The sequence below is a fragment of the Papaver somniferum genome, unplaced genomic scaffold (genome assembly GCF_003573695.1).
Source record: "Papaver somniferum cultivar HN1 unplaced genomic scaffold, ASM357369v1 unplaced-scaffold_123, whole genome shotgun sequence".
Taxonomy (NCBI): Eukaryota; Viridiplantae; Streptophyta; class Magnoliopsida; order Ranunculales; family Papaveraceae; genus Papaver; species Papaver somniferum.
Window position 1 is genome coordinate 941411 of NW_020621381.1, and position 27240 is coordinate 968650.

Genomic DNA, 27240 nt, shown 5'->3' on the forward strand with positions numbered 1-27240 from the left:
CAAGTCATTCAACAATTAATTCTTAGCTTCAGTTCCATCCTCTTCTCCATTGAATTCTAGTCCTGAAACTCCACCAGACTGCTGCACATTCAAACCACAGCTCCATGATAAAACAACACAGACTTATCCCAACAAACCACTTCCTTGCTGCTCTTACTCAGACTTCATAGCACCAGCAACTATCTTGTTGCCTTGTAGAGAGACAACTCCATCTCATTCTCTTCGCAGAAGCAACACAACCTCTCCTCTCGCTGCCTGTACAGCTAACACTTGGTTCGAAACACCAGGTTCGAAACACCATGATAAATTATGCATCTTAGCTTAGACAATTATGCGAACATTTGCTGAGCACAACACAGTCGAGTTGCTGTCATCGAGAATCACCTTCATTTCCTCTCCAAATCCCTGCACAATGTGAATAAACACAACCCATATACCGGAGCCATTCAAACATTCATTAACTTCTCAATCAATCATCATTTAAAACCATCAATCATCACATGAACATCACTTCCTAGCTGTACGGACAGAGAAAAGAGAGGGAGAAACAAAGATGCTTTGAATTAAAACACAAACCAGAATTCTGTAACTCAATAACCCAACTTCCAAGTTCATCTCGAGCTTCTGTTTCTTCCAGCACAACCATCAAAAACCCATTTAAATAACAGCTCCAGATCCCCTTTCACTGCTCATTTCAGATTCACAAATTTACCCCAAAATTCCATAATTTCGAGCCAACAGACCATTTCCATTTCTTCCTTCTTCTTCTTCTCAGCTTAGATAAGGCTCCAGGATACCCTTCATCTTCCTCCATTTCTCATCCTCAGTCGATGACAGTAAAACCTTCTTCTACAATTGATTTCCTCGCCTTCAAACTTCAATCACAGACTATGTAGTCTCTTACCAGTACGAGCTTGTCCTAACCCTGGGTAAACAACCCTTGAACCTTGGCTAGAACTGACGGCAACTGAGTCTTGCAGTAAACTCCGGCAATGGTTCTTCACTTGTATCTCTCTTCTTGCAAATTGGTTTCTGGATTTCGATTTAGGCCTAAATGAGACCTAATTTCTCTTCTATTGATTTTCAGTTCACCAGCACATGTGTGCTGAGCTTGTGTGACAAGCACTCACAGTTTCTGAATCATTTCCTTTTTTTTCCTTTTTCTTTTTTTTTATATAAAGAATGCATTCCATGAAATGCCCATATGACCGCCACACAAGTTCCATTTTGGCAAATTGAAATTATGGTGGAGTATATGTTTTGGGAATTTTCCTGATATAAAGTATTTAAGAAAACAAAATTAGTGGTGCTTTTCCTTCTTTTTTGCAACTTCAAGCCATGGTACCTAAAAACAAAGAAAAGATACGTAAAAAATTTCAGGAGAATTAAGAAGAAAAGTGTAAGAAAGCATTACTAAAATTGGGTGTTTTATACACCTATCAAATTCCCCCACACCTAGTCTTTGCTAGTCCTCGAGCAAACAAAACAAAACTAAAATAAAACAACTCCGTTTCGTCGAGGCTATGGTTACTCTTAGCATAAATAACAAGCCTTTAAACCCCTAGATGTCCCTAGTGGACGAGTTATAGTCTCGTGAGCACTTACGAGAGATATACCCACAAACATACTCCAACTTAAAAGCGTTCCAGCGTCCCAAGCATCCAAAGAGCTATGAGGACATAGAGTTTCTGCATGCTAGTAATAAGAAGTTAGAAATACCAAAGAACATATTCTCATTCTTAATGTTGAGTGAGAAATAACTACACCATAATGAGAGAACGCGTGTTTGAGAGAGATCAATAAGCATTTCGCCTCGACTTCTGCCTCACCAATAAGGGTTTTATGATAATTGCACTAAAAAAGACAGCTTTTTTATGGGTCTCACATGTGTGCAGGTAGGAATGAAGAGAGAATCCTAAACACATTGAATGGTGGGAGGGAAACCTTCCGAATTATTTATGGAGACTCCACATAATCGTGAAAAATAAAGACATTTTTCTTATGATCTCTAGGAAAGGAAATCAATCATATGCAAGGATGAGAGTACTCACCACCTTCACATTCGATTGCCAATTATGATATCACCACTCTCACAGCATGCAATAGAAACGTCTTCCTTCGGCTCTTCTTCTTCATTTTCTTGGTCTTCTTCTTCCGCTTCAACAATTGATGATAAACTCTTGAACTTCGATCCTTGACAATTTATAACCTTTTCCTCAAATTCCTTGTCGCTTGAAACTTCTTTATAGATTTTTCTTGCATCCCCACGGCTTATTGAATAAATAAAAACTAAAAACAATAATAATTTTTTTTCTCTTGTCTCATTTTTTTTTATTGAGACAAGAGAAAATATAAAATACAAAGTGAAAATAAAACAAAGTATTGAAATATGGTCGTGGGAGAAGTACTTTACCACTTGATTCTCCACAACTTGTATTGACTCGTACCATAAACTTCAATAACTCTCATCTTTTGATTTCCTTCGCTCTTGTACTTAGTCTACCACTTTGATATAAAATTCCGCTCCTTGTATGTAAGTCTTCAACATGTATATGTAAAAATATGCTCATTGTATGTTGCTTTTACTTGGATATGAAATTTTCTCTTACTTGTATCGTTGCTTGTAATCCTTGAACGTCTTTAACTTTCTTGTAGATTTTGATGTCGCTCCCTTGTTGGTGATGATGTGTGTTTCTATGGATCTGTTCTTGTCGAGAGAATGTTGATAACTGCAAATCAAACTACAAGAAAGTGGTTTTCATCTATAGACATCACCCTCATGATTACAAAATTAGCACTCAAGATATCAAAGAGTAGTGCTTCTATTGGTGGGAGGTTGGATAACTCACCATTCTACCCGGAATTGACATACGGTGACACACACTCAAAAGAAAGCTCTTTAGTCAGCTACAAAGAATTTTTGATGTGGTTCCTCAGTTGATATGAAAATAGGTAGTCTCCACTAATGATTGATCAGAAACTCTAATAATGCATTCCCTCTGCACCTCATTTGCATCACCGGATGATTAAATCCATTATTTAACACTCTAACAAGTAAGAAATCCGAACGTAGTTCCCTAACACTTCCAAGTTCAGTTATGTCGGTCAGAATTCTCTATGTAAACATACCTAGAAATATGCTAGTGACTCTAAAATCTCTACAAGTTAGAGGTTTTTTATGCAAAATTTTGAAAAATTCAAAATAGTCAAACACTCCCCCGCACTTCAAATTTACATTGTCCTCAATGTAATTGACTCGTCCAAGTAAAATCAAGGTGGGAAATCCTAATATGATATGCAAAAGAAGAAAAAAAAATTAAAAACAAAAGATAGAAATACAAACCTATGGATTGCCTCCCATTCAGCGCTTAGTTTAACGTCCTCATCCCGACTTTCATCTCCAATTACTCCTCTAGAGGGAGTGGATCACTCAATTCTATGACTTCTTCATTCTCCGTCACGAACTGCTCATAGTATGGTTTCACTCGGTGGCCATTCACCTTGAAAATCTTCCCTGTTTTGGGACTAGAAAGCTCAACTGCACCATGAGAAAACACATTAGTAACAACAAATGGTCCAACCCATCACTTCCAAATGGTCTAAGTTTACCGGGAAACAACTTAAAACGAGAATGAAATAAGAGAACTTTCTGCCCTATAACAAAACTTTTCCGAGAAATAATATTATCATGAAAAGCTTTAGTTTTCTCCTTGTAAATGTGCGAACTTTCATATGCATCATTGCGGATTTCTTCTAACTCACTGAGTTGAAGCTTTCTTTGTTTCCCTGCGGCATCTAACTCCATGTTGCACATCTTGATGGCACAAAAAGCTTTGTGTTCAAGATCTACGGGAAGATGACAAGGTTTGCCATAAATCATCCTAAACGGTACGCCCATAAAGCATCATTGAGTCTAAAGCTCCAATCTTTCCTTGTAGTATTCACCGTTTTCTCTAGAATGGACTTGATCTCCCGGTTGGAAATTTCAGCTTGTCCACTTGTTTGCGGGATGATATCGTGTGCCAACTTTGTGAGTAACATTGTACTTCTTGAGAAGAGCGTGGAAAGATCTCTGAAAATGGGAACCTCCATCACTAATCACCACTCGAGGTATGCCAAACCTAGAGAATATTTGTTCCTTCACAAACTCACAAACAACTTGAGAATCATTAGTCTTGGTGGCTCTAGCCTCCACCCATTTAGAAACATAATCAAAAGCAAGAATAATATAAAGATTCCCATTCGAATTCACAAAAGGACGCATAAAATCGATACCCCAAATATCAAATATCTCTACGGGAAGAATTGGTGTTAGTGGCATTTGATTTCTAGCACCTAGATTGTCGGTTCGTTGGCACCTATCACAAGCTTTACAAAAAAAAGTATGCATATCTGAATAAAGTGGGCCAATAGAAACCACTCTCAAGAACCTTGAGTGCCATTCTTTTGGACCCAAAATGGCCTCCACAAGCATATGAGTGACAAATTAAGAATAGATTGAAACTCGGATTCTAGGACGCACATTCGCATTATTTGGTCGGCACAATGTTTCTAAAAATACGGTTCATCCCACGTATATTGCTTGGAGACTTTCTTGAGTTTCAATTTCTGAAAAGTTGACATGGTACTAGGTACTTGTCCCGGCACCAAGTAGTTCACAATGTCAGTGTACCATAGAGTTGTTCTATCCACCATAATAAGTTGCTCATCCGAAAAACTATCATGCAAAGGAATAGCTTCTTCGGATGCTATCAATCGACTCAAATAATCCTCTACGGTATTCTCACTCCCCTTCTTGTCCTTAATTTGGAGATGAAACTCATGAAGAAGAAGAATCCACCTAATGAGCCTCGGCTTAGCATCTTTCTTTGTTAGCAAGTATCGAAGCGCAGCATGATCGGAGAAGACAATCACTTGCGTACCCACTAAGTAACATCTAAACTTTTCAAGTGCAAACACTATGGCTAAGAGCTTCTTTTCAGTGGTTGAGTAGTTGATTTTTGCTCCATTCTAGAAGCATAATAAATGGCATACGGAACTTTACCATCTCGCTGTCCCAACACGGCTCCAACGGCATAGTCACTAGCATCACACATCAACTCAAAGGGCTTGCTCCAATCCGGTGGTTTGATGATCGGTGCGGTAGTCAACAACTCTTTCAAGGTGTCAAAAGCCTTCTTGCACTCCTTGTCACAATCAAAAGTCACATCTTTTTGCAAAAGCCGTCACAATGGCATTGCAATCTTGGAGAAATCCTTGATGAACCTCCTATAAAAACCTGCATGGCCAAGAAAAGAACGAACCTCCCTCACAGTTGTGGGGTATTGTAAGTTTTTAATCACATCTATCTTAGCTTTGTCCATTTCTAACCCCCTAGAGGATACAATGTGGCCTAGCACAATATCGTGATTCACCATGAAATGACACTTTTCCCAATTAAGCACAAGATTTGTTTCTACGCATCTTTTAAGTATAAGTATAAGGTTATCTAAGCACTTGTCAAAAGAATCACCATACGTACTAAAGTCATCCATAAATACTTCTATGATGCTAGCAACATAATTTGAAAATATATTTACCATACAACGTTGGAAAGTGCCAGGAGCACTGCACAAACCGAATGTCATGCGTCTATAAGCAAATGTGCCAAATGGACAAGTAAAGGTCGTCTTTTCCTGATCTTCCGGAGCTACTACAATCTGATTATACCCTGAAAAACCATCAAGAAAACAATAGTGAGTGTCTCCAGCCAATCTCTCAAGCATTTGATCAATAAATGGCAAAGGAAAATGGTCTTTGCAGGTGGTAGAATTGAGCTTCCGATAATCAATGCACATTCTCCAACCGGTCTGAATTCTAGTTGGAACCAAGTCATTATCTTCGTTTTTCACCACAGTGACACCGGATTTCTTTGGAACGACTTGAACCGGGATTACCCATTTGCTATCGGATATGGGATAGATAACCCCTACATCCAACAACTTCAGGATTTCTTTCTTTACCACTTCCATCATCGGAGGGTTCAAACGACGTTGAGCTTCTCTTGTTGGTTTTGCCCCATCCTCGAGAAGTATTCGGTGCATGCACATGGAAGGGTTGATTCCCTTTATATTTGCAATGGTCCACCCTATGGCAGACTTGTATTCTCTTAGCACACGAATAAGATTCTCTTCTTGCACCTTGGTAAGGTTTTTGGAAATAATCACCGGTAACTCTTCCTTCTCACCTAAATAGACATACTTGAGGTGATCTGGAAGAGGTTTCAATTCAAGGACAGGTGCATGCAAAAATGATGGCAAGAGTTTCTCATTAGTACAAGGTAAGGAAATATAAGAAACGTCATTTCTAGGTGAAAGTTCTTGTACTGCGACAATAGAGCAAATAACTTATTTAAGCTCATCACACATTTTTATGTCACTTTTCATGTCATCATGCTTTGTACAATCTAAACTCTTCATTATGGATTTCTATAATGCATCATCACCATCTAACTCAAACACTTGTTGAACTAAAGAATCAATCACATCCACTGAAAAGCAGGAATGTAAAACAGGAATGTATGCCACTCGGGTATCTCATAGCCTCAAAGATGTTGAAACTTATGGGTTCACCGTCAAATTCCATAGTTATGGTGCCTTTGAAGACATCTATTTTCGTTCTATCAGTTCTCATGAAAGGTCTACCCAACAACAAAGGTGTAGACGAGGGTGAATTTTTTCGTCCCTCATATCTAGAACATAAAAGTCTACAGGAAAAACCAGCTCGTTAACCTGCACCAAAACATCTTCCACAACCCCCTTTAGGTAAGTAGTGGACCTATCAACAAGTTGAATGATAATACCGGTATCTTTAAGAGGACCAAGGTCTAACAATTCATATATTGAGGCAGGCATAACATTAATAGTTGCACCTAAGTCTAGAGAAGCAGGCAGTTGGAACCCTTTTCGCTTTCCCACGACGAGCCGGTTTTTTCGAGTTTACCTTCTTTCTTCAACTTCACCTTCTGGTTTCCCTACCGCCATGAGCGGCTAAGAAGCCGTTCATAGGCTCTGATGGGGGTTAAGCACATATTTTTTTAGGGTTTCTGCTCACAGGGGTCTTATTGGTTGTTTAGTGGATTAATTTTTATTAGAACCAAGGTTAGTGGAGGTGACAGTCTGATAATCCGGCTGCAGCATCTACCAGTGCACGCTTGAGTTTTAATCGATACATAACTTGTCAGGTAATGATTTCCCTTAATCCCATCGTTTTAGATACTATTTCTTCATTGATTCTGCTTTATGTTTGCCTTTACTGTTCCCCAATCTTTAATCCTTTTCCATTTGTTGAATTTCTTCTCAATTCGTTACACTTGGAGATTTCCCTCAAAAACCCTAATTTTTAATTTAATTTTGAGCTGACAAATTTGTGATTTCTTACAAATCTTTGGGATTCCATTTTTTAATACCTAATTCTCACCGATTTCCCAAACCCTAATTTCTCCTTTTATAAGCACTGTAAGATGAAGTGGTTTCTTTACTTGTTATGCTCTCCCCTCTATGCAAATCCTTATAGGTTTTCTCAGTTTATTTCACAATCCTCAATACCCTTCAGTGCAGCTTTTCAGCTGAATTTCTGTATCACCATGTATGTTGTTTGGCATGGTGATCTATCTCAATTAACAAACCAACTTGAAATCTCTTTGAATCTGAGTCAAGGTAGACAGTTTGATGTTAGTGAAATAATACCATCAAGGTACCTGCGTAATGAAGACTTGTGGACAAGCTGTTTGTTGGGAAGGTTTGCTGAACCTGTAGCAAGGAATAGTTGGGATGTAAGAAATGCTTTGCTTTTCCAGTAGAAGATTCAAGGAGGTTTCTCGGTGAAGATGGTGAGTGATTGGGTTCTTCTAGTGAGATTTGAAAGGGAAGATGAGATGCATAGAGTTTTGGCAGTTGCAACCAGAGTGGTTTATGGTGACTTATTCTGCATCAAAATCTGGGAGAGAACTGAGAATTTAACTACTTGGAGTCCTCCAACTGAGATGTTCTTCATAACCATTCACAACTTAACTCATGCTCAGTTAAACAGTGATAACTTGAGAAGATATTTAGCCTGTATGGGTGATATTTCATCCTTCTCATACCCTGTTAGGAAGGCAAATGGAAGTTACTCCATAACTGTGAGGGCTAGCATCAGATACAAGCAAAGACTGTGCTTTAGTGTGATGGATGAAAATGAGATGGGGTTTACTAATGAGATCAAGTTTCAATTTCATCATTTTCCAAACAACTTTTGTGACTACTGCAAATTGATTGGCCATAAATTTCAGAACTGTCAGCAGCAATTATTTGATCAGCAACAGGCTGAACAACAACATGCAGCAGCTGATGCTATTATGGCTGAAATGCAACATTTTGATGCACAACAGCATGAAGCAATGGTGAACCAGCAACCACAAATCCCAGTGATGCAGCAGCAGGGGTTAAATTATCATGAAGATAGTATAGGCAGTGCAGAATCAGGTCAAGTATTGTCTGAGGTTACTTGCACTGAGTACCTCAAGAATTTGGAGGAAGAATCTGCTAGCCAGAACAGTGACAAAGGCATCATATTGGGCAATCCTAGTGCAGGTACTTCTAGTAACCAACCTCTGAGGGCTGATGTACCTCCATTTTACCACAATACAGACTGGAACAAGTATTCTTAATGTGGAAGGTAGTCCAAAAAGGGATAGACCTGGTCAAGGGATGAATTTGAATTCTTGGAACTGGACAACACAACCTATTATAGGAACTGGACTCTAATGCAGTCTTATTTTCACTGGGATACTCCACTACCTGCTATGAAGAAGCAAAGAACTGCTGAGATTACTGAGATAACTGAAATCACTGATCCTCATTGTCAGCTGCAGATTGAACAAGTTAAGGATATTCCAATGGTTGAGGGAAATAACAAAGTAATAGCTTTTTCCCACCAATGGTTCAAAGGAGAAGCCTCCTCTGCAAATGCTGACAACAGTGATGGTGATTCTAAGGGAAAGTGAATTGCTCACATGGACTGAACCAATATGAACCCAAGGCAGAAACCTACTTGTGTTTAATTGTGCAGGACCCCGTCAGAGTCTATGGCTCTTTTCTTGGTTTTTTTTGCTAGTTCTGCTTATCTGTTTAGTTTCTGATCTTGTCTTAGTTCCTGCTTTGTTGTCTAATTTCCTTTGTTTTCTGCATTTTGTAAATCGTCCTTTCATGTTTAGTAAATTAGGTCCTGTAATATATCCTTTGCATTTATTTTGTGCTCTGTACCTAGCATCTGTGTTTGTTTAATTTATATGTACCTTGAAACTTTTTTAGGTCTTAAACCAAACTTTTCATTTGCTTGCTCCTTTTTCCTCATCTGGTATTGGTCTTCTTTTCTTTGCTCCCCAGATCAACCCTCCCTTTCTCTGGTCAACAAGCCTTTTCTTCCTGTTCTTTGTTGCACAGTGCTTTATTTTATCTTTTCTTTGACATTGAGTTCAACTTTGTCCAAGTTCATTTTAATCCTCCCCTCCCTGCCTAAGTGTTTTTTGTTTGTTTTTGTTTTGGTTCCCTCAGTTGTTAGAATTAATGAGGTTACTTTCCTGGAATGTCCAGGGTATTGGTAACCCGCTAACTAAGGATCATCTAGACTATCTCGGCCAATATTACAAACCTGATATTGTATTCTTAGCCGAGACAAAATCCCCCTTGTCTCGGATGGAGCTGCATTTAAAAAAATCTCTCTTCCATGACTGGTTTATTGTGCCGTCGGTGGGAATAGCGAAGGGACTAGCAATAGCGTGGTATAATAATGTTGAAATGAAGCTAGTTTCATCAAAATTCAATGTGTGTCGTTTCGAAATAAAAATAGGAGAACTCGAAACATTGGTTACATGTGTTTATGGTGCTATTGATGCTAATGATAGAATAAATCAGTGGACTCATATTGCAGAAATAACGAAACTCATTTCCAAACCGTGGATTCTAATTGGAGATCTAAAAGGGGAAGCAAACATTTGCGAAAGAATCGACAGAGCGTTAACTTCCGTCAGGTGGGCACAAAGTTTTCCGGACACTAAGGTAACTCATTTACCGAGAGTTGGTTCAGACCATATGCCTATCTTATTAGATTCGAGCCCACAAAAATATAGGATTCAGAAACCATTAGGTGCCTTCGGTCCTGGTTAACTCACCCTGCACTCCCTACGGTAGTTGAAGCCTCATGGAAATTACACTCTGCCATCTCCGGTGAGACATCTCTCTCTGGGCTCTTAAAGTTACTCTCTTCTGATTTATCTCATTGGAACACAAATGTTTTTGGGAACATACATAAGAATATTAGGACCATAAACAATAGAATCGATAGCATCCATCGATCCGGGAACATCGCTAAAGAAATTGATAAAATAAAAAATCTGCAAGCGGAGCTAGGAAATTGGTATAAAATCAAAAATGATTACTATCACCAGCTTTCAAGGGATAATTTTTTCAAAGAATACGATCAAAATACAGAATATTTGCATGCCTCTGCCTCGAATAGAAAAAGAATCAATGCGATTAATTCCCTTAGAGAACCTTCTGGGCTTTGGCTTTCGGATAGAGATCAAATCAACTCTTTGTTGCTTAAACATTTCCAACAAATAGGCACATCCCAAAACAGTAACTTTGATTTTGAGCTTTCTACCATCATAAACCCTTGCATAAGTTCCGAAGAAAATGCCTCTTTAACAGCTATCCCCACAAAAGATGAAATCTGGCAAACCATCTCTAATATGAATCAGTGGGGAGCACCTGGACCAGATGGTTTTCAGCCAGGCTTCCTTAAAGCAAACTGGGATTTTTTGGGAAAAGATATAATTAACACAATCCAGGATTTCTTTCGATCGGCCATCCTCGACAAAGATCTCAATCATTCTTTCATTACTCTCATTCCCAAAATCTCCATTCCCCAAACCCCAGGGGACTTCAGACCTATTAGCCTAAGTAATTCCATTTACAAAATCATCTCAAAAATCTTAGCTAATAGAATAAAACTTATCCTTGGGAAAATAATCTCCCCAAATCAGTCGGCCTTTCTCCCTGGTCGACAAATCACTGATAACATTATCATTGCTCACGAACTTATTCATTCGATGAAAACATCCAAGAAAAAAAAAGGGCTTCCTTGCACTGAAGCTAGACCTATCAAAAGCTTTTGATAGGGTTGAATGGAATTTTATTGAGAAAGTTTTACTGTCTTTTGGTTTCTCTGATTTCTGCACGAAACTTGTTATGCAATGCATCTCAACAACCTCGTTTTCAATCTTTCTAAACGGATCCCCGGGTCCATCTTTCAACACTTCTAGGGGTCTAAGACAAGGTGATCCTCTATCACCATATCTTTTCCTAATATGCATGGAAATTCTGTCTAGACTCCTTGGAAAGGCAATAGCAGACAAGAGCTTATCGGGTCTCCAGATAAACAAAGATGCTCCAAACATCTCTCATCTATTTTTTGCGGACGACTGCTTTTTATTCACAAAAGCGGACATGGGGGAAGCAAAAAGCTTACTAGAGATTTTACAACTTTTCGGAAATATCACGGGACAAATGGTTAATCTTCAAAAATCTAGCGTTTATTTCAGCCCAAAAATTCACCCAAAACATGCAAAATCCTAGCAAAAATACATAAGGTCCCACTGATGACAAAAAATGATAGGTATTTGGGAACTCCGCTTTTCTTTGATAAAAACAGGAAAGAAAATTTTGAGCCTTTGTTACAAAGGTACTATTCTACGCTACAAGGCTGGAAATCAAAACTGTTAACTCAAGCGGGGCGAACGGTTTTGATAAAATCTATTCTTTAATCCTACCCAACATACCAAATGCAAGTTCTTGCAATGCCAAAGGAAACTCTTGATCAACTAGACTGTATACAGAGAAATTTTTGGTGGAAGAAATATGGGCATAAGAGGAAAGGAGGTTTTATAAGGGCGTGGAAAAGTATATGCAAACCAATTTCTCAAGGGGGGTTAGGAATAAAAAACATCCATCAATTCAACTTGACTCTTCTCACTAAACTTGCAAGCAGGCTGGTAACAGAACATAACCAATTATGAGTCAAACTCTTGAAAGCTAAATATTTCCCAAACTCACTCACACCCTCTTGAAAAGTCCAAAATTTCTAATCTTTCGTGGATTTGGACAAGCATAAAAAAAGGTTTGGAGATAATAAAAGGCAACTTTATTTGGCAAGTCAAAAATGGAGCCTCGGTGAAAATATGGGAAGACAGATGGATTCCAAATGTGGATAGAATCCAAAGAATTCCAAACTCTCAAGATCAGGCGCCAACAAGGGTTCAAGAACTAATAACGGAACAAAATAAATGGGATCAGGAAAAGCTAAACAAATTTTTTGACCCACCGGACAAGGAAAAAATTCAAGCTTTAAATCCAAGAAACCATGAACAAGACGTGATCAGATGGAGACATCATCATTCGGGAAATTTTCAGCCAAAAACGTCTACACTTATTTAGCCAAATAAGATATAGATGATACTGTTCCAATTGATTTCCCATGGAACAAGATTTGGAGTATTCAAGTTATACCAAGGATCAGACTGTTAATCTGGAAACTAGCTCAAAAAGTGCTACCAACTTCGGCGAGACTAGGTGCTCACAACAAGGAAATCAATCCGTTTTGCCATTTATGTAACAACCAAATGCTGGAAACGGAAACCCATCTCTTCTGTGGGTGTCCATTTTACAAGAGCCGTCTGGTTTGGGCTCTCCCTTCATAACATCTTACCCCAAAACAATCACAATTCCATTATTGATTGGATCAAATGGTGGATTACAGAAGACAACTTGAGACATAATCAGGCAAAAATATCCACCACAATTTGGTTCATTTGGAAAGTTAGATGCTCGGTAGTTTTTGAGAGAATCCATCCTGACCCAGCCAACTTGATAAGACAAATCAATAGCTTCTTAAACTCTAGCCCTATAGATACGATTCAAAGCTTTAAGAAGAAGAAAAATGAATTATCTATCAACACCACTTGGTCCAACCTAAGTTCGGATTGGATAATATTCATTGATGCCTCTTACAAGAAGGAAGACTGCTCAATGGGATATGCATTCATCCTATATTCTACTGATGAGGAAGCTTTCATGCATCTTTCGGCGGGTTCGGAGTGGGCAACGTCAACAATCCATGCAGAAGTTAAGGTCTTGCTAAAGACTCTTATGTGGCTTAAGGAAAATATCCTTTCAAGCGTATCCATCGTTTCAGACTGTAAAGTTTTGGTAGATAATATAAACAGGGTCAATTCTAAATTTTCTTGGGAAACAGAAAATACCTTACAGGAAATTAGGAGCTTATTGGAAGAACTACCTCAAGCAAAAGTGAGATATATAAAGAGGAAAAATAACAACGTCGCGGACTACGTAGCTAAAGAAGCAAGGATTAAAAGACTACAGCACATGTCGGAGAACCTCAATCAAAAAGTTCATAGATCTAGCATTGATTCTAATACTTTTGATAAAGATGATTTTGTAAACCTCTTGTACTACATTTGCTATTTTTTATATATGATCTTTTCCATCAAAAAAAAAAAGTCTAGCAAAGCACGATCAAACCTGGTTGTACCAATTGTACATGGTATAGTGAAACTACTAGGATCCTTCAACTTTGGTGGGAGTTTCTTTTGAAGATACGCGGAAGCATTCTCACCCACATACATAACTTCATTTCCGACCAATTTGTGCTTGTTAGTGCACAATTCCTTCAAGAACTTTGTGTAGCGAGGAACTTGCCTTATCGCCTCAAGGAGTGGTATGTTCACTTGGATATTCTTGAAAATCTCATAAATCTCCTTGTATAGTGTCTCCTTCTTGGACTTTGCAAACCTACTAGGAAAAGGAGGAGAAGTGACATTAGTAGAAACAAGAGGTTTAGAGTTAGAATCTGGTACCAAATCAGCCTTGTTAGGGGTTGTCTCATCCTCTTGGTGCTCCAAAACAGATTCATGGTGCTCCGGTGATGTTGCCGGTTTCTCTACTTGCTTTGCACTTCTTAGCTCAATAGCATTGACGTCCTCCTTATGGTTCAACGGTTGTGAAGGAAGTTTTCCAAATCCTTGTGCCTTGAGTTGATTCATATCACTAGCAAATTGACTAATTTGGTTTTCCACATCTCTCATAGCCATCTCGAATTTCTGCTGGAATTGGTTGAACCCTTGCACTGACTTTGAAATCTCTTGCATACCTTTCATCATAAGGGCAAACTTGTCATCCACACTTGTTTCTTGAGATTCTTGTTGTGGTCTTTGCATGAATTGGTAGCCTGCTTGTTGATTGAAAGTAGGATTTGTTGCAGCTTGCTTGATAGCGTAACTGAAATTTGGATGATCTCGCCAACCCGGATTGTATGTGTTGGAGTACGGATCATACCTCGGCCTTTGCTGATTTTGGTACATAGCATTTGCGTGCTCCATATTGCCATCATGCGATGGAACAATCACTGCAGAAATTTGTTGCGTCATTCTCTCCATATTACACATCCTTTGTTCCATATGAGAAGCTTCACCAACCTCATTCACCTTCTTGAAAAGAGTTTCTGATCGGGTGGAGAATTGCTGCGAATTAGATGCCATATTCTCAATCAAAGCTCTTGCATGTGCGGGTGTCTTGTCAACTATAGCTCCACCACTTGCTGCATCAATCATTGTCCTATCATTTAATAAGAGTCCTTCATAGAAATATTGATGATAAGTTGTTCCTTGATTTGGTGATGCGGACAACTTTGACATAATCTCTTTTAACGCTCCCAATATTCATACAAAGTCTTACATGCCCTTTGAACAATGCCACGTATCTCTTTCCTGATTTGTGCTACCTTGGATGCGGGAAAGTACTTCTCAAGAAAGAGTTTCTTCATACCGTTCCATGTAGTAATACTACCTGTTGGGAGACTGTAAAACCACTCCTTGGCCATATCCTTAAGAGAAAATGGGAATGCTCTAAGCATAGCGTTATCAGTTTCAACGTCCCTTGGTTTCACACTTACAAGTACCATGTGAAATTCTTGGAGATGACGGTTTGGATCTTCCCCCGCTAAACCATGGAACTTGGACAATGAGTTGAGCAAAGTAGGTTTCAACTCAATTTTTTCCTCTAATTGAATACACAAGGGTTGAGTGTTCAATTTTGATGATGCAAGATCCTTGAGTGTTGCCATAACTACTTGTTTTTCCTCTTCTTCTGAGTCTGCGAATTTGCTTGATGTTGAAGGAGAAAGCGGAACGTTAACCGCTCGAAATAAGTCCTTTAGTTGAGTGTCGGATCGAAGACGGATACCAATAGGACTTGGTCTGCCCTCTTTAAGCATTCACCAAAAAAATAGTACCTGAAAATAGGATTCTCAAAAATTGTATTAGTAATCTAAAAGTGAAACAAAAAGAAAAAAAAAATAACAACTTAATACTACCACTGCCTCCCTGGTAGCGGCGCCAATTTTGATGGGGTTGTCAACCTATCAATAATAATTCTATAATGCTACACAATTCTATAAAGAAGTAGTGAGGCAAGTTGAGTTCGTATCCACAGGGAGGTGTCAGTTTTAAGTTATTATAAAGAACAAATTGATGTTGTTGAATAACACAAATTCTGAAAATTTTTAGGATTGTACTTCAAATTAAGAGATGGAATTGACTAGAGATTCAATCGCCACTACCAAACAAGATATTATTAATCATACAACTTCTACTCCCAATTGATTTCGATTGTTAACAACTTTTAGACAAGTTATAAGCTCAACTAATCTTTGGATTCCTTAAATCACCGCATAGAATAAGTTCTCTAGCGGATTCTAATCAAATGAACCCCCTAAAATAAGCTCTCTAGGTGTAATTCAATCAATTGATAAATTTGTGAATCAAGTTGCTCCTAGCCAGATGTTCGTAAGCTCGACACGTTAACCTAGCGTTATCTTTTACACACTATTGCATACAAAATCCCTTTGCGAAAAATAGTGCACCGCTACTTATGTAAAGATTACTCTAACAATTACGGATTAAAGTTCTCAATACTAGAATTAGAGATGCATACGAGTTACCTAATTGCGCACTTAGATACCAAGCATACTTCTCATGGTCATAAGATCGGTAAAATACAAACAACAAAAGATATTTATCGAAAGAATAACTTGTATAAACTTGATTAATAAAACATGTTCAAGGAGTTTTGAAATCCTCCCTAATCAATAAAGATATTAGCTGCTCATGTTCTTAATAGTAAAACACATGACTAAAAAGAAGTTCAGAAAAGCAAACAGTTGAGATGAAAATCCTGGCAGCAAACCAAGTTATTGTTGATAATGCTCAGGTTCAAAGTTCTGTGCCGTCCTCCGGTGGTAAAAAGATAGATTTTGTTCTGTTTTTGCGCCTCCTTTATATATCTTTCTTGCCCTGTAAAATCGTAACCTAAACAAACCCAACTGTTCCAATCATTCACAAATACCGCACCTTCTAAATCTCAGCCCTTCATCATAGAGTTAACGGCAAAAACAACACTTTTCTTAGCTGCTTTCTCGGCAAGATATTCTTTCCAAAACTGAAACCACTTGGTACCCAGGTCTTCCTTTCCTGTAGACTTCTAATCAGGTGCAAACTGCTGCCGAACATGCCTTGCAGACAACCATCGAACCACTGACTTGCCACTACACAGTACTGGCTCCAAATTCCCATCTTAACTCGACCTAAACCACTTCTCTCTGCTCGAGCCAAATATCACCAGCAACTCCCCAATTCCAGCAAAACCCTTTCATCTCAAGCCTCTGTTAACTGTAATCACTTCGAGTACCATGAAAAATCATCTCAGAAACCCATAAAATTTAGCAGCAACAAGTCATTCAACAATTAATTCTTAGCTTCAGTTTCATCCTCCTCTTCTCCATTGAATTCTAGTCCTGAAACTCCACCAGACTGCTGCACATTCAAACCACAACTCGATGATAAAACAACACAGACTTATCCCAATAAACCACTTCCTTGCTGCTCTTACTCAGACTTCATAGCACCAGCAACTATCTTGTTGCCTTGTAGAGACGCAACTCCATCTCATTCTCCTCGCAGAAGCAATACAACCTCTCCTCTTGCTGCCTGCACAGCTAACACTTGGTTCGAAACACCAGGTTCGAAACACCATGATAAATTCTGCATCTTAGCTTAGACAATTATGCGAACATTTGCTGAGCACAACACAGTCGAGTTGCTGTCATCGAGAATCACCTTCATTTCCTCTCCAAATCCCTGCACAATGTGAATAAACACAACCCATATACCGGATCCATTCAAACATTCATTAACTTCTCAATCAATCATCATTTACAACCATCAATCATCACATGAACATCACTTCCTAGCTGTACGGACAGAGAAAATAGAGGGAGAAACAAAGATGCTTTGAATTAAAACACAACCCAGAATTCTGTAACTCAATAACCCAACTTCCAAGTTCATCTCGAGCTTCTGTTTCTTCCAGCACAACCATCAAAAACCCATATAAATAACAGCTCCAGATCCCCTTTCACTGCTCATTTCAGATTCACAAAGTTACCCCAAAATTCCATAATTTCGAGCCAACAGACCATTTCCATTTCTTCCTTCTTCTTCTTCTCAGCTTAGATAAGGCTCCAGGATACCCTTCATCTTCCTCCATTTCTCATCCTCAGTCGATGACAGTAAAACCTTCTTCTACAATTGATTTCCTCGCCTTCAAACTTCAATCACAGACCATGTAGTCTCTTACCAGTACGAGCTTGTCCTAACCCTGGGTAAACAACCCTTGAACCTTGGCTAGAACTGACGGAAACTGAGTCTTGCAGTAAACTCCGGCAATGGTTCTTCACTTTTATCTCTCTTCTTGCAAATTGGTTTCTGGATTTGGATTTAGGCCTAAATGAGACCTAATTTCTCTTCTATTGATTTTCAGTTCACCAGCACATGTGTGCTGAGCTTGTGAGACAAGCACTCACAGTTTCTGAATCATTTCTTTCTTTTTTTGTTCTTCTTTTTTTTGTTCTATAAAAAATGCACTCCATGAAATGGCCACATGACCGCCACACAAGTTTTATTTTGGTGTAACCAAATTGAAACTATGGTGGAGTATATGTTTTGGGAATTTTTCTGATATAAAACATTTAAGAAAACATAATTAGTGGTGCTTTTCGTTCCTTTTTGCAACTCCAAACCATGGTACCTAAAAACAAAGAAAAGATACGTAATATACAAAATTTCAGGAGAACTAAGAAGAAAAGTGTAAGAAAGCGTTACTAAAATTGGGTGTTTTAGACACCTATCAGGGACGGAAGCGAAGAAGGTGTTGAGACCATAATGGTTAATTATGAAGGTGTGGCTATTTTATGACTTGTATCAGAATATGGAACTGGCTTGCGGAATGTAAGCTATCAGTTCTTTGGTGTTTTCTGGATATAGTGTTGTTGTTAACTAAAACTCTTGCCGTTTTGGTCGAAATAGGTAAAACTTATTTATACAAGTCATAATTTAATACACCCTGATCTCGTAGAAAGTGGGAGTGATTGAGCGATGGAAAAATGGGGTAATGTGTAAATGCCACAGACCACGTTCCCACTATGAAGGAAACAAGTTAGTTTACACCTAATACTTCTTGCGGCCACTAACTTCCCTGCTTTTTGACACTTTCTTGTAACAGACGTGTTGCACGCTGCACGATGTAAACCGCCAGACCAATACCTTGATGAGCATCCCCCAGTTTGTGACATGTTTGATATCTCGAGTGTTTTCGTGGAAAATGTGCAGCAGACTGCTGAATGGGTCTTGTATGTAAGACCTGTCTATTCTGATTAATTGTGTGCCAACTAAGTAGCATATAGCCATGTGTGGCAAGTTAAAGTCAGGAGACTTGCCGCAGGAGAATAGCGTGTGATGCCATTAGGCTTGTCTTGGCTGGTTGCCTAAAACTTTCCATAGGCCTGTTAATTCTGTGGTGAATTTGGACGGCTGAGATTGTAATTCAGGAGGGGGTGGCCATTGATTATGGCCACATTCCATTGGCATTTGATACTAGCATAGTGGAGCCATTTGCACATGTCGGTGGAATGGTGGCATATTTAACGCATGCGAGTGGCACAACAGCATGGTTGGCATATGCCAGCAGCATAGTGGCGCAAATAGCACCTGAAATAGCCGTGGCAGCTCTTTTTTGGCATATTGGTGTTAGACCCAAATATGGCTCGGCAACATTGGCTCTAGTTGCCATATCAAACATAATACCTTAGGGAGAATTACTTGTCTTGGTTGGCATGGCAACCTTAGCTAAATTAGGGTTTGGCATATCGAAACCCTAATTAGCGCGTGTGGCATGTGGCCGCGTCACGGTGTCATTTTTTGTGCAAACGGCGCCATGGCCACGCCAAAGGAATTATGGCGAAGACATAACATGGGGATGGCCACAGGAGCAAGGGAGGCTATGAGTGGCCATAGCGTGCCGCCATTTTTAGGGTTTCCTGGGTCCCGCATGGCTCGTGGCATGTTGTGGAGCCCAAAGTGGCATAATTTAAGCCACGACCAAAGTTAGGGTTTCAACTAACGCCACTAAAGGAAATCGTGTTCTAGTTGGGATGCCTTGACCAAACTCTGTTATGGCGTTAGCCACGAACAGAAGGTGGATTAGCACGTAGGCACGCTATTTATGGGATGTTGAAACGTTTGGCACGCTGTTGCGGCAAAATGACACGTTTGGTGTAGTTGGCATGCCGATTAGCACGTCAGCGCGACATGGCACGTTTGGCATGCTGGTTAGCTCGTTGGAGCGGAATGGCACATTTGGCATGTTTGGCATGCCAATTAGTGCATTGGCGCGGCGTGGCGTGTTTGGCATGCTATTAGCACGCTGACGCGGTTTTGGAAAACCAATTGGCATTGTGACCATCTGGCGCAATTTGCATCTTTTAATATTGTGGCGGGTTTAGAGCGACCTGATTGGTCGATGAGGAAGAGGGTCGACAAGTATGGGCCCAACCACAATTCATTTGCATGTGGCGGATTTAAAGCAACCCGATTGGTCGATGGGAAAGAGTAGGGACGGTCGAGCAGTATGGGGGTGTGGCCATCTGTAAGTGACGCCGGCTGGCCTATGGCACGGCCACACCTCCTTTTGTTGATGCTCCTATTTTCTGCGGTTCCTCTTTTATCCCTTGTTTTCTGATTTTGGGTAGGATCTTGCACCTACTAATCCATGACGGATCAATTGCCTAGTTTGCCTAAGCTTAGTTTCGACCAACAGGATCTAATATGCTACGCAGGGCGCAAAACCCTAATTTTTGCAAATTAATCGGGCTTATATTTGAATCTTGTGAATTATCACAAAATTGATTGAATTCTGTTTGTTGACACAGAGTTCTTAAATTTATTGCCAGAGAGCAGTATGCTTTCCAATTGAGTACTTTTATGCAAGGACCTTAACCTTGATACTTTGGGAAATTCATTCTACTCTGCTGCGAGTGAACACAAATTGTCATGTCATATCAATACTAAGGGTTCATACGGGGAACATAACACAGAAAGCATTCAAAGAAAGTTACATTAATTGAATAATACAGGCAAGGTGCCGAAATTTACAGAATATCTGGGATTGTTGCTACATGCACCATTATGGATAAATTTCGTGTTAATACATTGAATTTCTCAATAAATGCGCCAGTGAAGAAATTGGACAATCATCACTTTTACATGGCTCCGTTTATTCGCAGAGTGACGGCTCACTAAATGCAAGGTTTTACAAATTTATCCCTGAACTAAAAAACACCATCAACATTAAGTCCTCTGCTTAGCACGTAACAATGGCATTGTTGCGAGGTAAGCATGAGATGGTGACAGAAGAGGGAAAAAAGGCCAAGACAGAGTAAGCAAACATTACCAGGAAAGTGGCCGCCTCATATCTTCATGAGTGTCTATGCCGGGGCTTCAAGCTGGGGAAATGTATCCTTCCTTTGACAATCTGGCTGTTTCCTCCTGGTTTTCATTAGGGTTTCAATGAGAAGCATTACTAGATCGAAGTTGAATCTTTGGCTACCGGATGAGTCCCGTTGTGGTTGTTTACCATCTTGTTTCTTCTTAGGGTTTCCGCCATATATATGCGGGTGAAACCAGGCTGTCTTTCTTAGTTCAGAAAAAAACTCTTCTTGTTGAATTCATATCGCTTCATCATGTCGAACAGAAGTGAATCATCTTAGATCCATCCCGACTCTTCGGCCAAACGCAGGCGGCTAGTATCCATAGTATGACTCCAATTACCTCCTGATTCTGAAGTGATAATTCTTCTTTTCTTCATAACACTGCTGTTTTTTTTTTAGTGTGGGCAAATACCTGGATCCTGTGACAATTCCCCCATGCGGATCATCCGAGTCAAGAAAATAATACCAGTATGCTTTTATCGATGAATGGATATTTGCTTATCGCCATCAGTAGATAACAGAGAGAGACTTTCTTTTGTGTGGAGGTACCCAGCTGGAAGATGCGTGACCGTGATTGACGACGACGATCTGGCCACTCCTCTTCTTTAAAACTCAAGCATGCCAACTACTACAGACCTGAAAACTGCCGATTTGGGCATTTCTTGATACGAATAGCCCAACGCAGGTTTACCATTCGATATCCGGATGAAATGTTTATCTTCTAACTACCAAAACGTAGGTGAATTCCTAGCGCGGAAGGAGTTTGTGGCTTTGTACACAAAAATATGAAGAAGATATGGCCACATTGCAACTAGGAACGTGGTGCAACATTGCTCATCTGCTTTGGTTACCACGGTGAACTGCCTCCTGCCTATGATTGTCGAGATGAAACGTACATCCATCCGCAACGTCTCGGAATCAACCATTGGAAAGTGGGAGAACATGGTATCTATCTGCGAATCCCTGGAGTTTAACGTAAGCTGGATGCGGCACCGCCTTGACATTATCAAAGTTGATCGAGCCGACATCCTTGCAAACGTTGTTCCTGCTACAAAGGTCATTTTGGAAGAGGAAAAGGATTTGACTGCTGAATCTCAAAAGGTGGAACAGGCAATCCAGGACTTGAAGAGTAGGACTGAAAGATATCAAGACAGGTTTAAGATGATGCTTTCAAGGAACTATAACTTATTGGATGGCCTTTTATGAGTTATTGTTTTGCATGCAGCCATGAGAACATCTGATTTTCTTTTGGTTTTTGAAAAAAAAAATTGTACTGGTTTTCGGAGAAAAGTAAATGGAATTTTCATTAATACGTCTTGACAAAATGAAATTTTAATAACTCAGATATGAGGGAGGAGAAAAAAAATGCCTGGCTGGCCGTGTTGTGGAACGACGAGAGGTGGAGCAATGGTCAGGCGTAGTATTCTTTGAGCCATTTTCCATTGATGACCGCTTCCAACTTGCCTCCATCTTCTTTGATAATCTTATAGTACCCACTGTTGTATGCTTTGGTGACCACATATTTCCCTTCCCATTTTGGAGAGAATTTTGGTGCGGACATGTCTTGGTGAATGTGCTTAGCAGTCTTCATCACCAGATCTCCTACTTGAAAAATTCGAGGTTTTATGGCTTTATCATAGGATCTGGAGACCCTATTTATGTATGCCTGAGCATGTTCTTCCGCCTTAGTTCTCTTGGAGTACAGAGCATCTAGCTCCGCTATTACGGCATTCGATATTTCAGCCTCATTCCATTGGACTCCACTTGCTGTCGCAATCCTAGCCGACGGAATTTTTATCTCTGCTGAGATAAGTGCATCTGCGCCATAGACAAGCAATAGGGGGAAACTCCAGTAGAGCTTATAGGTGCCACTCTATTTTCCATAGTGCCATGGGTAGTTGCTCGTGTCATGTCGAGGATTATCATGTACTGTTCGGTTGAGAATCCGAATTAAAGTTTTGTTGGTGCTCTCGGCTTGCCCATTACCTTGGGGATAGTAAGGAGTAGAGAAGACTTGGTTAATTCTGTATTCTTTGAGTAACTCTTGTACTTGATTGTTGGCGAAGCGAGTGCCGTTATCAGTAATGATGTGCTTAGGCACGCCAAACCGACTAATGATGTGTTCCTTAATAAATGATGCAATTGTCTCTCCAGTAGTCCCTCGTAGAGGAATGGCTTCAACCCATTTAGTAAAGTACTCCATTGCGGTTATGATATACTCATACTTCTTTGACGATGGCGGGTTAATCTTCCCAATGATGTCAAGTCCCCAGATGTAAAATGGCCACGGACTACTCACCGAGTGCAGGGGAGTAGAAGGCGCGTGGATGAGGCTCCCGTGAATTTGGCATTTTCGACACCTTTGAACAAACACCGCTGCATTGTCTTCCATAGTCGGCTAGTATTATTTCTCGTGTATCTGGAGGAATAGCTTATTCTTCCCTTGATGTTCACCTTCATGCGTCTCCTTCAGCATAATTTGGATTTCTGACCAGGCATCGTAGCATATCACCTCCAAAGCTTTTACCGTACAGGGTTCCTTCATGAAATACGAATTTTTTGGCTCTTTGCTTCATCTTGGCAGCGTCCTTCTTATTGGAAGGGAGCATACCGTCTCGGAGGTAACTGACGTACGGATCTCGCCAGTCCCCAGTGTGGCCAATGTTAAAGACCTCCAACTGATGTGGTGGTGCTTGATAGTTGGATCAAGATCCTTGGAGCGATTGAGATTGAATCTCCATATCTGGCCAGTAGTATCCAAGGCGTTGAAGACGACGGTAAAGAGTTACCACCAACGTTTGTCCACAAATTTCGCCATGAACATGGTTAAGCTGTAGTTGTGCTTCTTCATCGCCGAGACATCTCGACAGGGAGCCATCTGGGTTTCGATGATATAACACTCCGTGAAGCATGAAGAAGTTTTTTAGGGTTTTGGGAAAGCGAACTGTTAAGCTCTTGGATAATCGGTGTCCTCCAATCGTTGGTTTCAGTATCCTTAGACTGTAAGAGCCATGTCGATGCTCCAGTCCATCTCTTCACTATCAAAGTCTCTCCTAAACCTTCGAATTGCAGCTTTGAGGCTAACATGGCTAGGCAATCAGTGTATTTGTTGTTACTTCGATCAACATGAGTTATGGTTGCATCAGCGAAGTAATTCAATAACTTTTGCGCCCCAGATCTATATAGAGCCAGTGTCATCTCTTTTAGTTCGTACACTCCATTCATCTGGTTAACCAGTAATTTAGAGTCGCCTCTCACTTCCAGGTGCGTGGCGCATGCTCGTTTGTCCAGCGACAACCCTATGAGAAAAGCTTCATAATCCGCTGAATTATTGGTGCACTGAAAGTCCAGCTTGAAGGAATGCGAAAATACTTCACCAGTTGGAGACACCAGAACTCAACCCGCTCCTCCAATATGATTGCTAGGGGTGGCGGAGCCATCATCCATGCTTCTTATTTGACAAAAGATATTTCCGGAAATTTTCCAGGAAAGTCTTCATGCCAATGGTTCCTTCTCCCGTGAAAGCTGCTAGTAAATTCGTGACTGCTTGTCCTTTGATAGCCCTTGGGAAGCACATGTTATATCCAGCTCTGACATTTGGAGGAGCCATTTGGCCGGCCTCCCTATCAAGGCCGGTTTTGAAAGCAAAAATTTGACAGGATCAGCCTTAGATATCAGCACTGTAATATCTGTTTGATTTTCAAGGATATTTTTGTCATTTTATATAAAAGGGTATTTTCATAATTGTATTACTCGATTTCTTCTCTGAAATAAACAACATCTGAGGCAATATAAATTATTTACTTTGGTTACCACAATCAATAAATTACTAATGAATTAAATAAGGCCACGTGGGAATTTTCCTTTAGTTGGTACCAAATTTGATAAGGTGACAAATTAGTATAGCTACTTAAATTAAACAAGTGTTAGTGGACCTTGGATGAAAAACAGTTAGCTTATACAAGCACTATTGCCGCATAGCTCTTTAGTAAATGTTAGGCATCTGCTAGGTTAATTCAGAGAGCGTGACTATGATTTCTAGGTTTAAGTACCAAAATTTAGGTTTGACCGAGATAATTCTTATTTTTAGGTGTCGTCTCACTATTAGTTAAAAAAACTATTAGGTGTTGATGGTGGATTTTCAATAAAGGTCAAAACCGTAAAATCATGATATTGCATGTTTCTGACACGGCTTCAGGAATCCATGTGACAATTCGTGTTTTACGAAGTATGATGCATATGTCGCTCGAAAGGCCTCTCCGGAACGTTCGACACCGGGCATTTCATCATAGCCTTTATGTAGAATAACGTAATTGGGCGGTTCTCCGTAAGATTGAGAGCTTAACGCCTTTAGGATGTCGGTGACACTCACTGTTCCCTGACTACATAGAGGAATTCTCCTCTACATAGAAGAACGATTGGGCGGTTCTCCATAAGATTGAGAGCAATAACGCCTTCAGGAGGCCGGTGACACTCACTGTTCCCTGACTATGTTGAGTGTCCGTGTATAGACTCAGGCGGTCCTCCATACATGAAATGTTGAGAGGGCAAAACGTCTTCGGGACATTGGCAACACTTGCTGATTCACTGACTATACGCAAGAGATTAAATTCTACGTCATATTCACTACTGAATTCCTAGAAGATAATCTATCTTATTTTATTGCCCCTATTCCATGGTCAAACTCACGACTGGTTCTATGGAATGGTAATAGATAAATGTATTACTCCGATTTCATGAACGAATCCACGGCTGATCTCATGAAATGTTAATAGATATTACTCCGATTTCATGGTTGAATCCACGGCTGATATCATGAAATGGTAATATCACCACCTATCTTATTACTCCGATTTCATGGTCAAATCTACGATTCCATGATATGGTAATAAAATTATCATTTTATTATTCCGAATCCATGGTCAAATCCACAGATGATTCTATGGACTGATAATAAATGACTAGTCACTTTTATTGCTCAATTTCATGAATCATTCTCCACTGAATTTCATAAATTAGTAATAAATACTCAATAATCGGGCATCTGGAATACTACTGAGTAATCCCCATAAAATGGTGCAAGTGTACTCGACAATGATGCACGAACGAGCACCCAAATGCACAAACGAGCATCCAAAAATATGGACAGATGAGGAATCCTACGCAAAACAGGAGAAAACTACAAATAACAATAAAATAATAAAAGGCGCCCAGGGGGTCGGGCCCAGAAGCCGGCCGGCCATGCCCTAGCCGTGGCCGGTCCCATGCCTCTTCCATTATTTTTCCATATTTTGTTATTTTCATGAACTCATAAAAAACTCCTTCAATTTAGCAACTTTCCTTGTTTGTGCAAAACTCATGAATTCCCCATAACTTCATGGATTCATGAAAATATTGTTATAAAATAGGGAAAGGTGTGCGGGACCGGGCAACATAGTCGGCCGGCCATGCCCAAGCCGTGGCCGATCCCACACCTTGCAGACCCTAACTTTTCATAATTATTATTTCCCTCAACTCATGAAACTCCCTTGTTTCAACAAAAACTCATGGATTCTCCATAACTTCAAGGATTCTCCATAACTTCAAGGATTCATGAAGAATAATATTATAAAATAGGGAAAGGTTTGCGGGACCGGGAAACATAGCCGGCCGTCCATTCCCAAGCCGTGGCCGGTCCCACACCTTGCAAACCCCAAATTTTCTTAATTATTATTTTCCTCAATTCATGAAACTCCTAGGTTTGAGCAAAATTCATGATTTCTTCATATTTTCTCATATATTGCTCAAATCACGAAAACCAATAGCCAACATGGTCACACGACTGGCTAGCCTCTCACGGTAATTTTTAATATTAAAACACTTTTATTTTAATATTTTTAAAATATTGATGAATTGAGCATACATGCTCATTCCAACAAAAATCAAGAATTTCAGTCAAGATGAAACTCTTCTGAAAATTCACAATGTTGCTCGAACGCACATCAGAAAAGACTGAAACCCTCAGTACGGAGACAGGGACACCACGACACACGTGCATGCCTTCATGACCGAGCAGAGTCATCCTTAGGGCTTGCACAAAGCCGGTCCCACACGTTTTCATAATTTTGACCTAATTTGCTCAATTGCTCATATTAGGCCCAAACTCTCTCCAACCAACCTGGGGGTTACTCAAACGGCCAACAACTGGTCACGTGCCCACCAAGATCCGGTCCCATACTCTCTTGGTCGGTCCCTATCTTTCATACCTAGGTTTTATCACCTAAT

At 39.9% G+C, this 27240-nt stretch overlaps 2 protein-coding genes across 2 annotated transcripts; both read right to left on the reverse strand.

Moving 5' to 3' along the window:
- Positions 1-13423: 13423 nt before the first annotated feature.
- Positions 13424-14707, reverse strand: LOC113331004. Its single transcript, XM_026577779.1, has 2 exons — positions 13620-14707; positions 13424-13454 (listed from the first exon to the last, which is right to left on the reverse strand). The coding sequence occupies exons 1-2, from the start codon at positions 14705-14707 to the stop codon at positions 13424-13426; spliced, it is 1119 nt and encodes a 372-aa protein (XP_026433564.1).
- Positions 14708-22387: 7680 nt separating this feature from the next.
- On the reverse strand, positions 22388-24174 carry LOC113331005. The gene is made up of 2 exons (XM_026577780.1): positions 23922-24174; positions 22388-22794 (listed from the first exon to the last, which is right to left on the reverse strand). Exons 1-2 carry the CDS (start codon positions 24172-24174, stop codon positions 22388-22390), a joined length of 660 nt encoding a protein of 219 aa, XP_026433565.1.
- Between the last annotated feature and the right edge of the window lie 3066 nt (positions 24175-27240).

Bases quoted from the DNA above. Each gene is read 5' to 3' on its own strand.
- LOC113331004 (XM_026577779.1), bottom strand. From the start codon at position 14,707: ATGATTGATGCAGCAAGTGGTGGAGCTATAGTTGACAAGACACCCGCA. The intron at 13,455-13,619 runs GTTTGATCGTGC...CATGTGCTGTAG, and splicing joins TGTACAATTGGTACAACCAG to TCTTTTAATCCTTGCTTCTT.
- LOC113331005 (XM_026577780.1), bottom strand. From the start codon at position 24,174: ATGACACTGGCTCTATATAGATCTGGGGCGCAAAAGTTATTGAATTAC. The intron at 22,795-23,921 runs GTTCGCTTTCCC...TCTATGGCGCAG, and splicing joins GATTATCCAAGAGCTTAACA to ATGCACTTATCTCAGCAGAG.